Source organism: Rhodamnia argentea, chromosome 11 (genome assembly GCF_020921035.1).
Source record: "Rhodamnia argentea isolate NSW1041297 chromosome 11, ASM2092103v1, whole genome shotgun sequence".
Taxonomy (NCBI): Eukaryota; Viridiplantae; Streptophyta; class Magnoliopsida; order Myrtales; family Myrtaceae; genus Rhodamnia; species Rhodamnia argentea.
Window position 1 is genome coordinate 11,651,392 of NC_063160.1, and position 14,424 is coordinate 11,665,815.

Here is a 14,424-nt window from a genome sequence, read left to right on the forward strand (position 1 = left end):
ATACAAGAGAGAATAAAGCTTAAAATAGGGTTGTGGTCAGATTTTGAAGTCCACACTCTACAGACCCAGGTATCTTTATCACACACTTGGGAAGCGCCACGTGGCGAGCTTTGGAGCCAGATACATCCACCTTGAACCAGCCAATCAAAGACCACCTTATCCTATCTCTTTATCTTACCCAAACCATGTCCACCAGATCAATTTGCCTCCCCGCCCTCATCTTCAAAGTTCGTTTATTTCCGAACACCTTTCCTTCTTCTCCCACAAACTCCGCAGTGAGTGCGAGAGTAGAGCAACAGTAGGGGAGAGAAAAAAGCACAAGGACAGAAGAAAAATGGCAGCTTCACTACAGGCAGCAGCTACTCTCATGCAGCCCACCAAGGTGGGGAGGAGCAGCTTGCAACTCAGGTCATCACAGAACGTATCCAAGGCGTTTGGGCTGGAATGCGGTGGTGTTGGCGGCTCTAGGGTCACCTGCTCTCTCCAGGCTGATCTCAAGGACTTGGCCCAGAAGTGCGTCAACGCCACCAAGATCGCCAGCTTCGCCCTCGCTACTTCGGCCCTCGTGGTCTCGGTATGGAGATCAAGCCTCGATTGTCAATTCGTGTTGGCCCCCTTATCTTTTAGAGGCCAATATGGTTGAAGTCAAATTACCTTTACTGCTATTCTCTCTGCTCCTTTTCGTGTCTTACTGATGTTGTGTGGGCGATGGATGGTGCTCCAAGTTGGGAGATATTTATGGAATGGATTGAGTAGGCCTTGCTTGTATAAACAGGGGCTAATCTAGAGAAGGTCTTTAAGCGTTTGAACAGCGATGTTGGGTTGTGCTAGATAGATTGTTTCCCTTCTCCAAATGCCTATGTTATCGTTACTCTTTTTTCCAGTACATCTTGCAAAACTATGCCTTAGTCCTTGGTCGCTGAGAGTTCGTGGGCTGAAATCAGTTCTTGATGTGGTTGGTAGGCTTTGATGGAGGAATCGTAAGGCGAGTCTCCGCTTATGAATTGGGTCGTATAATTTGATGTTCGAACCGTTCCTGCCACCCAGATGCGAATACTGGATTTGATCAGGGAGCTTTACTTAATGGGTGTGTAATCGAAATAAAGTCCTCAGCCATGCTAATCTACAACATCTTTAATGAAGTTCCAACTTTGATGCTGATAAAACATTTCATGGATACAGTTAGTTTCTCCTTTGCACATTTTGGTCTGCTTTTATTGATAGATAGATGATGATGTTGTGAAGAAAACTTCTGGTTTTTCTCAGGGAGCCAGTGCAGAGGGAGCCCCCAAGAGACTGACCTATGATGAGATCCAGAGTAAGACCTACATGGAAGTCAAGGGGACCGGTACGGCCAACCAGTGCCCCATCATCGACGGCGGGGTTGAATCATTCGCCTTCAAGCCCGGCAAGTACAATGCCAAGAAGTTGTGCCTCGAGCCAACCTCCTTCACCGTGAAGGCCGAGGGCGTGAACAAAAACTCTCCCCCAGAGTTCCAGAACACCAAGCTCATGACCCGCCTCACCTACACCCTCGACGAGATCGAGGGCCCCTTTGAGGTCTCCCCCGACGGCACCATCAAGTTTGTGGAGAAGGACGGGATCGACTATGCTGCCGTCACCGTGCAGCTCCCAGGGGGCGAGCGCGTGCCCTTCCTCTTCACGATCAAGCAGCTCGTGGCCTCTGGGAAACCCGAGAGCTTCAGCGGGGAGTTCCTTGTGCCCTCCTACCGTGGCTCGTCGTTCCTTGACCCCAAGGGCCGTGGTGGTTCCACCGGGTACGACAATGCTGTGGCTCTGCCCGCCGGAGGGAGAGGAGACGAGGAGGACTTGACCAAGGAGAACATCAAGAACGTCTCGTCTTCGACCGGGAAGATCACGCTGAGCGTGACCAAGAGCAAGCCCGAGACAGGGGAGGTGATTGGCGTGTTTGAGAGTGTCCAGCCATCGGATACCGATTTGGGAGCTAAGGTTCCTAAGGAAGTGAAGATCCAGGGCATCTGGTATGCTCAGCTCGAGCCATAGAACGGCTTTGATTGTCATCCTTTGAATGAATGTATCTTTTATGGGTTCAGATTTTGCTAAGAAGTCGCGAGCTGCAGAGACTATCATCTTGTTTGTATATTAACTTTTTTTTTTCCCATTAAGAACATCATTCTAAATTTCAAGGTCAAAGACTAAAACCAATCTAGTTGTGAACTTATGAATTGTTTCAAAGATACTTAGCCCGTTATCAAATTGGCTGCGATTTTCGCGCTGTTCCACAGAACCAATCAATTTGATTAATTAATCAATACGTCCGTGCAAACGTGTAGAAAAATCAAATAAAATCAGGTGCAGTATCATGAATTCTATGCTATTCAACATGCCAATTGCAGGAGATAATCACTATCATAAACCAGATAAAGATCCTTCAAGGCCGAGGTAACTGAAATTGGTTACGTGGAATAAATCTTCTCGAATGTCACTGCATCAACTGATAAACCGGTCGACATTACCAAACAGAAAGTACAATTTTAAATGGGACCGTACGTTTTCTTTTTTTTAGTTGCAAGAAGCTTATCCAATACTAGTAGTATTTACTTCGCTGGAGATGATGATAATCAATTGAACATCATTCGGATTGCTTCTTCCAACTTCCCCACCCTCGCAGATTAACGAAGGTCGACAAATTTGATTCCAAGCGAAATCCTCAGATAGACCCGCTCCTGAAACTGATAATAATCTCTCAACTTCACATATATCAGAAATTTTGAGATAGTTTCCCATTTGAATTTTCCAAATAATTTACGTTTGCTCCGTTCGTTACTATAAATAAAGCCAAAGACAAGAATAGGAAAAAAAAACCTGACGATGCTTGAAACAATGGAGTGTTCTCAAGATGAGAAGACTGGCGTTCCGACGTGGCTGGAGCGGATGTTCGCCGCCAGCAAATTCTACGGTGCCTGCGAGGACGGCTGCTTGAAGCCTGCCAAATACTACTGCACAGTCTGCATGATCATCGTCTGCGAAGATCGCATGGAGCAGGATCACAAAAGTCGTGGGCACTCAATTTTGACGGTAATTAGACTCTGTTCGATCTTGTAGCATTACAACTACAAGTTCATTGAGAAAAATTGCATCTTGATCCTTTATTCTTTATGCTGGTAAAAAAAAAAATATATTGAAAAACTTAGGCATATAAGTCTTCTGGAGTGGCGGCACTCAGAATAGAGGACCTGCAGCAAGTGTGGGATTGGACCGGCATCCAGCAGTACACTATCAACCGGCGGCCAATCGTGTACGTCAATCAGAAAGGAGGGATCCATCGCTCAGGCTCTCCGAATGGCGACGCCAAGTGCAAGACTTGCCAGTACAAGATCTTAGCCCCCAGCAACTTCTGCTCGGTGGAATGCAAAGTAAGTGAAATTTTACTACTCAGTTTTCCTTTTTCTCAAGTATGGTTATGAAACAAAAAGGTAGATTTTCAATGCATTTACTCTTCTTGTGAGGCGGGTAACTGGGGTTTTGCAAAGTTGAAGATTTTCTTGTAAGGTGATATTGAGCAACTCTTGCTCATAAAATCGTTTCTTGCGTAAATTGAGTTTTGCAGGTGAAGGCTGTCTTGGAGAAGATTGAAGAGAGAAAAGCAGAAGCTTTGAATCAAGCGAGAAGGAAGCTGGAGATGACAGACAGCGAGAGCCCTAGCGACGCTCCAGCGAAGATAGCTGCTGGTAAATCTTTCAGGAAGCGTCCAAGGAAGCAATCCAATCCCCGGAGGTCTCCCCTCTTTTAGATCAATAAAAACATTACCGAGCTCGAAGAACAGTTTGGTACGTTGTCATTTTTGTGCCTATGTACCTCATCGGAACTGCTTGAACTCTTCTTCATTAGGGTAAGGGACAGTGCTAGCTGATGTTTAAGTTTTGAATTGAGATTTGATCTTCTCACGAGAAAGCAACATTAGGTTTTCAGATTTCATGCATTGACGTTCCTCCATCTCTTTACTGGGTGCATGCAACAGTCTCTAGGAGAGAGAGAGTTCAAGCATACGTTGATATGTCATGAAAACCTAAAGTTTCAAATTTTAATATCCTGAGAAACTCCTTGTCTCAAGTAGAATTATATTGCACGATTTAAACCTTAAAGAATTCGCTCTAAACAGACAATAGATAAGATAAGACTGTCTTTATCTGCTTAGTGTGGTTGATCCAACTGAACCTTTGAAATTGATTTGCTCCTAACATATAAACTCATCTGCTCAGCAACCTGATAAAAGAACAACTTGAGAGGTACAAGTGCGAAATTTAAGACTTACTTATCATCATGTAAATAGCAAATTAATTTGAGCATACACCGTAATTATATTATCGTAGTTCCTCATGTTGATGTTAATTTCATTCGAGTGTTTCGTGGTTCTCGAGCGAAACTAATTCTTGCACCTACACGAATGCCAATTGCATCATCAGTAATTGTAATGTCATGGTCCTCGTACCATGTTAGTTTCATTCATATATAATACAATGACGAGAGCATTTGCAACTTAAACATTCAATCGCTTTTCTATTATCAGATCCGTTATTTTTTATCTAGAGAACACCAACCTGATAATTCAATCAACGATATTGGAGAATCTCTTGAGAAACTCTTAGATTTATGATGACTATATCTCGAATAGGAAAACTTGAAAAATTTAGTAGTTATATCGATTTGAATGATATCAATGACGCAAAGTATCTCCTTACAATTACCATATCATAAGATTCTCGAATTTTACTTAGATAAGTCGTTATAAAATAAGACCTCACAACAAAATTCCACGCAGCAGTTGCCAACTTCAGTTGGGGTTGCCTCTGCCGCCGCCGCCACCAAAATTTGTTAGATTCGAGCAATTACCAAATGCATGCACCCAGCCTGTCAATTAGTTGGGATCTCACTTTGAGAATCCACTTGTAACGGGGCAGTCCGAGAGCAATTGAAATTGGAAGAGAAAGAGATAAAAGAACCGAATGAATTAACTGAGTTTTAATTAGATGAAACTTTAACAATTATAAATTGAAATTGGTGACAAAAATAGCCTTGTACATCAATATTTGATTGGAAAAAACTAGTGTTGGAGACAAGTCCCTCTTATGCAATCTCTTATTCCTTAAAAGGGGTCAATTTAATGTATTGAATATATCCGGATATACCACCAGTGTGATTGTTAAAAAAAAAAAAAACACGCAGTATATCTAAGAAGAACATATAATTCCTATGATTTCAGCAGTGATATTTCTGATTATGAAAGTTAGGGATGAGCATAGGGCAGGGTATCGCATTCACCGTCGCTTCATAAGGCAGAGCTTTGCCGCCGCCGCCCTTTGCCTTGTGCAAATAGGCAAAGACATGTTGGCGTCGGCCACCCTAAGGGCCTTTGTGCACCCGCATAGAAGACTTTTCACGACTTCTTTAAATTATAGCACTAAAGTTTCATAACAATCATTTTACTTTAAATCTATTTAGATTTTTATAATTGTCAAAAGTGTTAGAATCGCATGAGCTTTATCTGTTTGTAATATTTTTGTATTAGTCACTCAATGACGTGTAGGTATTATCGAATACAAATTTTACGTTAATTAGGTAACTAATCATAGTGAGCTACATTTCATTTACATGTTACTTGTAACTTTTATATTTTGATATGGTGCTTGTAATTATATACATATTAGATTATTTAAAATACGCAACATATATTCATGTGAAAAATATAAATTGTTAGCGTGAGCTGTCTATTAGATTCAAAATAGGAAGAGTTCTTCTTATTTTATACTATTTCTATGTATATCCCATGTTTCCATGTATATCCTCCGATTTGTAGGTCAATTAGGGTTAGTTCTCTTCTCTGTATATAAGTGTGCTTATAGCCTTGTAATCGATTAAGAGGAATAAAAAAATTACAATTGATTCCTTTCGTAACTCCTTTTTCTACATGGTATCAGAGCCAAGTTCCGCTCCGTGTAAGTATCGTACGTTAATCCTCGATCACGGCGGTTCTGCTCCATTTTTTTTTTTTCTGCTCGTCTCCTTTATCGCGCCGTCGTCTCGCACCGGCCATCTTCGTCACTTAGACTCCATTGTTGCGACCTTCGACGCTACTCCGATCGGACTACGATCCTATGGCAAACACAAACCCGACCGGTGATGGTCTTCCCTTGGTAGCACAAGGGGGAGCTTCAAATACCGATGCTCTTATTGAGCGTTTGACCCAAGTCTTATCTCAACATCATGTCCCACAATCTCATGTTGAGGCTCCGACTCCCTCGATTGCTGTCAAGTTAGATGGAAGCAACTATGGTCTTTGGTCCCAAGTTGTCGAGATGTACGTCTCCGGCAAAGACAAGTTGGGATATATTACTGGGGTTCTTCCCCAACCCCTTCCAAATGATCCAAGCTTTCGGAAGTGGAAGAGCGAGGATTCAACCGTGAAGGGCTGGCTTATCAATTCCATGGATCCTACACCGATTGGCAACTTCATTCGATACCCCACCGCAAAAGCGGTTTGGGATGCGGTGGCTACGACATTCTTTGATGGCGCCGACGTCTCCCAAGTGTATGATTTAAAGTGACGCCTAACTCGATTGAAGCAAGCGGGCGGGCCCATTGAAAAGTATTATAATGACCTTCAAGGACTTTGGCAAGAAATTGATTTTCGTCGGCCTAATCCCATGACATGTGCTTATGATATTGACATATACAACACTTTGGTTCGGGAAGATCGTGTTTACTTATTTTTGGATGGCCTGGATGATCGCCTCGACAAGGTTCGGGCTGATGTATTGCAGATGCAACCATTTCCTACAATCGAACAAGCTTACGCACGAGTAAGAAGAGAAGACATGCACCAAGCCGTTATGATGGCACACCCGGAGACTCCCACCGCCGCTGCTATGGTGTCACGTAGCGATAAAATAGGCTCGCAATTTCCAGAACTCGGCCCCGAACAAGCTACTTTACGAATGGTTCCCGGTTCTACTCCACCTAGGGGAGGACGCTCTAGCATTGGTCCGAGAGCTAAGTCGCAACCGCTAGTAGCAGGGGGTTGTACTCACTGCGGGAATTCTCGACACACGAAGGAGACCTGTTTTAAGTTACATGGCTATCTTGAGTGGTGGAAAGAATTGCAGGCTAAAAGAAAAGCCGACAATTCGATGAGTAGAGGACAAGCTTCCTTGGACATAGGTGATTCGTCCTTATCTTTGGTGCCGCAGGTAGACTCCACCGCTGTACCCGATTCCGATTCTACGAGTAACAATGGGTTTGTGCTTATCGGTACTTCTTGAGCCGTAGGTAAAGATGGGTGGATTGTTGATTCGAGCGCTCACGATCACATGACACCCCATCCCGATGATCTCCTGCACAAAACCGCTCCAAGGAGACAACATATATATAACGCCAATGGTCGTAGTTTTCCGGTGTTAGGGGCTGGCAGTGTTGAACTTTCCCCATCGTTATCATTATCTCACACTTTGCTAGTGCCATCCTTATCTAATCGATTGCTCTCTGTTGGACAAATCACCGATGAATTGAATTGTAGCGTACTCATGTATCCATCTTTTTGTTTATTTCAGGATATCCTCACGAAGGAGATTATTGGACGTGGTACTAAGAGGGAGGGACTGTACTTTGTTGATGACTTCACCGAAAGCCAAGCATACCACACTCGCGGTCGGTCCACTGCTAAGGAGAAAGAAATTTGGTTATGGCAGCGTCGCTTAGGACACCCTTCTTTTGGATATTTAAAGAAATTATTTCCGGACTTATTCAGTAGTTTATCGGATTATGAATTTCACCGTGAGACCTGCATCTTGGCGAAGAGCCATCGTGCTTCTTTTCCATTGAGCTTTAATAAGAGCCAAACTCCTTTTTCATTAATACATTCTGATGTGTGGGGTGCTTCACCAATTGTTACTATGTCCGGTGTTCGCTGGTTTGTAACTTTTGTGGATGACTGTACCAGGATGACTTGGTTATATTTAATGAAATATAAAGATGAAGTAGGGACAATCTTTCGTGTATTTCACCGCATGGTTATGACACAATTTGGAGGTCAAATCCGTGTCCTTCGCAGCGATAACGGCGGCGAATATATTAACCAACACCTTACAAGTTATTTTCAAAACCATGGGTTAATTCACGAGACCTCTTGCACTCGGACACCCCAGCAAAATGGTGTTGCTGAACGGAAAAACCGTCATATCTTGGAGACAGCAAGGGCACTCCTGGTGGGTGGGCAAGTTCCAAATCGTTTTTGGGATACGGCTATGGTTCTTGCCGTGCATCCGATGAATCGCATGCCTTCTCGCGTGTTGGCATTCCAAACCCCGCTCCAAGCTCTTTCGATGCATGTCTCACTTCCCTCAATCTTGACTTTACCTCCCAAGGTGTTTGGGTGTGTAGCCTATGTCCACCTGCATAAGAATCAGCGAACGAAGCTCGACCCATGTGCTGTTAAGTGTGAACCCACCGGAAGGGATATCGTTGCTACAATCCGGACACAAAGAAAACTCATGTGACAATGGATGTCACATTTGTTGAATCTGAACTCTTCTTTCCCGCTACCAATTGTACCTTTCAGGGAGAGATCCATGATGAAAGGCTAAATTGGTGGGAAGGTGGCATGATGGCAGGGGCTATTGTGAATAAGGGCGGTGGACAAGGAAACCGGCAACAAACTCTCAATGAAGATGATCATCAGAGTATTTTGCTACAAGAGTCACAAGAACAACCTCAAGTACGATCCTCTCTTCCTCAAAATATCCCCTCTTGAGCACTCGACCATTCTCCCGAGGATACTCCCGAGGTAAGCTCTCCTATCACACATGAGTCTCTTGTTAATATTGATGAGGTTGTTGGTTATAAATTGCCCGATGGACACAATCGAGGCAAGGCTCCTAATAGGTACTCACCAGATGTGGAGGAACGAAGGTTTAAGTACCCGATTACCAATTATGTTTCGACAAGGAGATTTTCGGAACACTTGAAGGCGTTTGTGGCTAATGTCTCCGCAATTCAAGTTCCTAGTGGAGTACAAGAAGCCTTGAGGGATCCCAAGTGGGTTCAGGCAATGAAAGAGGAGATGGAAGCCTTGCAGAAAAACAAGACTTGGAGATTGGTAGAGTTACCAAAGGGGAAGAAAACAGTAGGGTGCAAGTAGGTCTTCACCATCAAATACAAAGCAGATGGATCGGTTGAGAGGTATAAGGCACGGTTGGTAGCAAAGGGATATACCCGGACCTATGGTGTCGACTACCAAGAAACATTCTCTCCGGTTGCGAAACCGAATACCGTACGGGTTTTGATGTCACTTGCAGCGAACTTGGATTGGCTTTTGCACCGGTTTGATGTGAAGAACGCGTTTCTTCACGGAGATCTAGAGGAAGAGATCTACATGGAAGTCCCACCTGGGTATGTGTGTGTTGATCAGTCGAATGTGGTATGCAAACTTCAGCGGTCATTATATGGGTTAAAGCAATCACCCCGCGCTTGGTTTGGTCGGTTTAGCTTAGCGATGAAGAGGTATGGATACACTCAAAGTAATGCTGATCATACATTATTCTTGACGCGTAGACGGGACAAAGTGACAGCATTGATCATATACGTGGATGATATGATCATCACAGGGAATGATCTTGAAGAAATTGCAGATCTTCAAGGGCGGCTAGCTAATGAGTTTGAGATGAAAAATCTGGGAGGTCTGAAATATTTCTTGGGAATTGAAGTAGTCAGGTCGAAGGAAGGTATTTCCTTGTCTCGGCGAAAGTATGTGTTAGATTTATTAGCTGAGGTTAGAATGTTGGAGTGTAAGCCCGCCGACACTCCTATAGTTCAAAATCATAAACTCGGAGACTTTCCCGATCGTGTGCCTACCAATAAAGACAGATACCAAAGGTTAGTAGGGAGACTAATTTATTTGTCACACACTCGTCCCGATATTGCATATGCTGTAGGGGTTGTGAGCCAATTCATGCACGTACCGAGTGAAGAACATATGAATGTTGTGGTTCGAATTCTACGCTACTTGAAATCTGCTCCAGGAAAAGGGTTGTTCTTTGCAAAGAACGGTCACCTTGAGGTAGATGGATTGACGGATGCGGATTGGGCAGGTAACACCTCCGATAGGAGGTCTACATCAGGCTATTTCACATTTGTGGGAGGAAATTTAGTAACATGGAGGAGCAAGAAGCGTAAGGTCGTGTCCTTGTCAAGTCTTGACGCGGAATTCCGAGGGGTAGCTAAAGGTCTATGCGAGCTATTATAGCTAAAAAGGTTGATGACAGAACTTGGTTTCCCACCCGAGTCCGAGATGAAACTATTCTGTGATAATAAAGCTGCGATTCAAATTTCCCACAATCCAGTTCAACATGATCATACTAAGCATGTTCAGGTGGATAGGCATTTTGTCAAGCATAACTTGGATTCTAAGGTGATAAAGTTTCCATTTGTCAAATCTGAAGATCGGTTGGCAGATGTTCTTACGAAGGCCTTATCGAGTCAAGCTTTTCACGGCTCACTTGTCAAGCTGGGTATCAAAGACATCTTCTCACCCACTTGAGGGGGAGTGTTAGCGTGAGCTGTCTATTAGATTCAAAATAGGAAGAGTTCTTCTTATTTTATACTATTTCTATATATATCCCTTGTTTCTATGTATATCCTCCGATTTGTAGGTCAATTAGGGTTAGTTCTCTTCTCTGTATATAAGTGTGCTTATAGCCTTGTAATCGATTAAGAGGAATAAAAAAATTACAATTGATTCCTTTTAGAACTCTTTTTTCTACATAAATGGGGTGCATAATAGCCGCCCCCTTAGCTTCTTGCTTGGCCCCGTGCTCCGGGTCTCTCGATGTGTTTGTTAGGGTGAAGTGCTAAACCGAATAATGACCCGAACTGAAAACAAACCAAATGTTGTTCGGTTCGGGTTTTTGTTCTCCCCTCCTTTTTATTTTCAAGAATTTGTCTTATAAATAAACGAGTTTACGTGAATCTTACAAGATCCATGGATGTTCTCAAAGTATTCTTTTATTGCAAATTGGAAGGTTTTCAATCTCGGACAACCTTGGTTGAACAATTTCCTTTTTTTAAGTGCTATTTTATTGCATATTGTCAATTTTTATTCTTCGCTATGAGTTATACCAATATAGATATAAATGAAATACTACATACACATATATTCTCCGCTTGATCACTCAACCATCATATTTATAATTCTAAAGAGCCATGCCATCTCGGCGAGAGAGTCCACCTATCTTGGACCTAGTACAGAGAAAATGAATATCACCATTCTCTCCAATTCGGTGGTTTAAATTCCAGCTGCAAAAATGACTTTGCAACCTTTCTAACAAGTGCTTACTAACTATCAAGGAGAGACGACACACACAAGAGTGTCAACGGGTCGGGTCGGGTCGGGTCTCGGCCCGGGCCAAGCAGGCCCGAAACCGAACAGTGCCAAGCCCGACCCGGCCCAAACCCTCTTTGGATCGAGTCGTTTGGTCGGTTTCTTTTTTTTCTTTTATTTTTTTATTTTTTTTAATCAAAATCACTTGACATGTTCGTCGAATAAAAGAATATAAAAAATAAAAATGAAAAAAAAGATAAATTAAAAAGAAAATGTGGGTGAAAAAAAAATCGAAATCGGGCCAGGCTGACCCGGCTCAATCCTAACAGTACCAAGCCAACCCCAAAGGCCCAAAAATTAGGGTGAATTTTTGGGCCTGGACGAGTCGGGTTGGGCCCGATTGGGCCACACGGGCTTTTTTGACATCCCTAGACACACAGACTAAGGAAAACATTTCCACGGTATTAAGTAAATGATATTCATGGACATGACCACATATGCCTCCCCTTGCTACCGAATCTGGAGAAGATGTAAATAAACATTCGTAAAGAAGAAACAGAGCACCGACATTTCTTTTATTCCTATGTAGTAAGCAATTCAAAAGATAAACATGGTCTACTCAGCCATAAACCAACTCTACACCAAAGTTAAATCATTGAATGTTCAGTATTTATAGTCTCTAGAGATTGATGGGCTTTTTAAAGAAATGAAATGTCTGTCATTCAAGCACTAGTTTCGTGAAACCACACAAAAGAAATGTGAAAGAATGCAAATTCAAGCTTTAGTTGTATTTTTTACCGATCACCAACGAGCTTGTACATTTTATAAATGAGGTCTTCTTCAAATAGTCAAATACATGTGAATGGAAGTTGAAGATGTTAAGGATAACTAGGTAATCGCACAACTACCATCGTTCTTGAAATTCCCTATCAAAATCTCAATAAGAAAATGGTTTAACAAGTACCAATTTTCAAGTTTGTTGATCATCAAGGGAAACCAATTTATAATTGTTGACAACTTATTTTTTTTAATCAGTTTATTTTTGGAAAAATTAACTAAACATAGCTAAAAGAATTATAAAAATTGCAAAATCATTATTGGAAGCCTTGGCCTAGTCTTAGGAACCAATTTTGAACAAAAAATATTTTTCGGATTTATTTTATTATAAAAATAGTAAAAAAAAAATAAGGAAAAATAGTATTTGTGGTCAGAAAAATATACAAAAATAGTCAATATTTTTTTTTAATTCCCTCTTCACATTGGTTGCCTTAAACTTCAAAAATTCGATTTGGGTCACTATGCTCCTTCAGAAATATAAACCCAAATCGAGCTAAAAAATTCCGTTTTGAGTCTTTTAATTTTCTATTTTCACTTTTTATAAGCTATGACATTAGTATCTGAGGCCTTGAATTGCAATTGGGTCCGTTCGCTTGTCAATTTGTTCAATTTAGACCTAAGGGACTTAATTGCACATTTTATTTTCAATTTAGTCCCCGGTTTTGTTCCAAATGAAATTAAATTTTCCTAGAGACACCCATGAAAATCCAAGCCCCGCCATCCGATAGTTTTCATCATTCTGAATGCATTGGTGGCCTTTGTTTGAATTAATTTGATCATTTGCGCTTTGAACAATGCAAAAATCATTTTCGGATCAAACTTTGAATTTGGGGTTTTTAATGTAAATCAAGTTATTAATTCGCAAAAACACCCATTTTACATGGAAAACATGATGGAAACCTAATTTTGGAATAAAGTTTACAAAAATGGTCAAATGGGGGTCCAATTTGGGCAAAAAAGTGAGATCGGGTCGGCCGAGTCGGATCCAACCCGACCCATCTTATCCGGGTCGGGCAGCTTAGGCCACAAACGGCCTCAAATGCACGTTTTTCATTTTTCCTCCGTACCTAACGTCCGCGCTACGTCACAGCATCTCACCCTTCGCATTTTCTCCACATGGTGAGAGGTACGGAAGGGAGGAGCCGGCGTAACGATTTCGTTGAGGGGAGGGAGGAAAATGACAAAAAATTTTGGGAGAGAGGGGTACGGGCTGGACGAAGGATAAAAAACCATTCTTGAAGGAATTTCATTCGTGAAGAGAGAGGGAGAGAGAGAGAGAGGGGGGGAACACATTTCGCACGGATATAGAGAGCAAAGTAGGGAGAGCTGGAGACTAGTGGGGAGGTCGGCCATGGATTTTGAAAACAAATAGAGAGGGTTAGGCCGAGAGCTTGGAGGTACTGCGAGAGGTGGATTCGATCGAGGCTGACCCTCGAGCAAGCATCCTCAAGCTTACGGACGGCGAATACGACATCTCAAGAATATTAGCTCTCGCCAGAATCGCTTGAAAGGATGGTTTTCCCCTCCCCGGCCGGCATGCTCTGTTTTTTTTCATTGTGCCGTAGACACAGTCCGTTTTGGCTCGGCTTGATCTTTAATCAAAGCGAGCCAAAATAAATAGTTCGCGATTATCCCGAGTATGCATATAGCATGATTTGGTCGTTAGTTTAGCTTGATACCATTTCCGAATCTTTGACGAAGTGATTTTAGCCGCTTTTTCGATCCCGTGCACTAGCCGCTCGATGAAATGTTTTCTGAAACTTTTTGTGTATTTTAACTCTCGGTCGTGTCATACCCGAGCACTTTTCATGCGTTTCTTGCCTTTAATCGCTCTTAGAATCAACTCTAAGCTCCCACTTCTTGTTGTTTTACATCGATTCGCACCGGAAATGGTGGTCCGATCCCCATGGAGCTCGGCCCGAGCCATGAGTTCTCGGTCGCTGACCAAATCTCGTCCAACTCCTATGGAGCTCGGGTAAGATCCCTACAACTCTATTGATGATGCTTGGATAAGAAAAACCTGGTTTGGATGCAAACTTTTCTCTTCCGTAAAAATTTCTTTGCCGGAATGGTACTGTTCCGGGCTGTCTAGGAGTTCCGGTGGCGATCGTTTTTCATCCAGTTTTGGTTTAGAATGTTTGTCTAGATGATCTAATTCAATTTAGGCAAAAAATGGTGGGAGATTTTGGTCACGGCAAGGTCTGTTTCGCTCATAGTGGGAACCACGGGGAGGA

The 14,424-nt window shown here is 42.5% G+C and overlaps 2 protein-coding genes across 2 annotated transcripts; both read left to right on the forward strand.

Annotated features, from left to right (window-relative positions):
* Nucleotides 1-216: 216 nt before the first annotated feature.
* LOC115726167 (oxygen-evolving enhancer protein 1, chloroplastic) lies at nucleotides 217-2,168 on the forward strand. The gene is made up of 2 exons (XM_030655926.2): nucleotides 217-574; nucleotides 1,267-2,168. The coding sequence occupies exons 1-2, from the start codon at nucleotides 335-337 to the stop codon at nucleotides 2,023-2,025; spliced, it is 999 nt and encodes a 332-aa protein (XP_030511786.1). The 5' UTR covers nucleotides 217-334; the 3' UTR covers nucleotides 2,026-2,168.
* A 675-nt stretch (nucleotides 2,169-2,843) lies between these two features.
* On the forward strand, nucleotides 2,844-3,953 carry LOC115726163 (protein RGF1 INDUCIBLE TRANSCRIPTION FACTOR 1-like). The gene is made up of 3 exons (XM_030655921.2): nucleotides 2,844-3,060; nucleotides 3,177-3,398; nucleotides 3,593-3,953. The coding sequence occupies exons 1-3, from the start codon at nucleotides 2,854-2,856 to the stop codon at nucleotides 3,773-3,775; spliced, it is 612 nt and encodes a 203-aa protein (XP_030511781.2). The 5' UTR covers nucleotides 2,844-2,853; the 3' UTR covers nucleotides 3,776-3,953.
* Nucleotides 3,954-14,424: the final 10,471 nt, after the last annotated feature.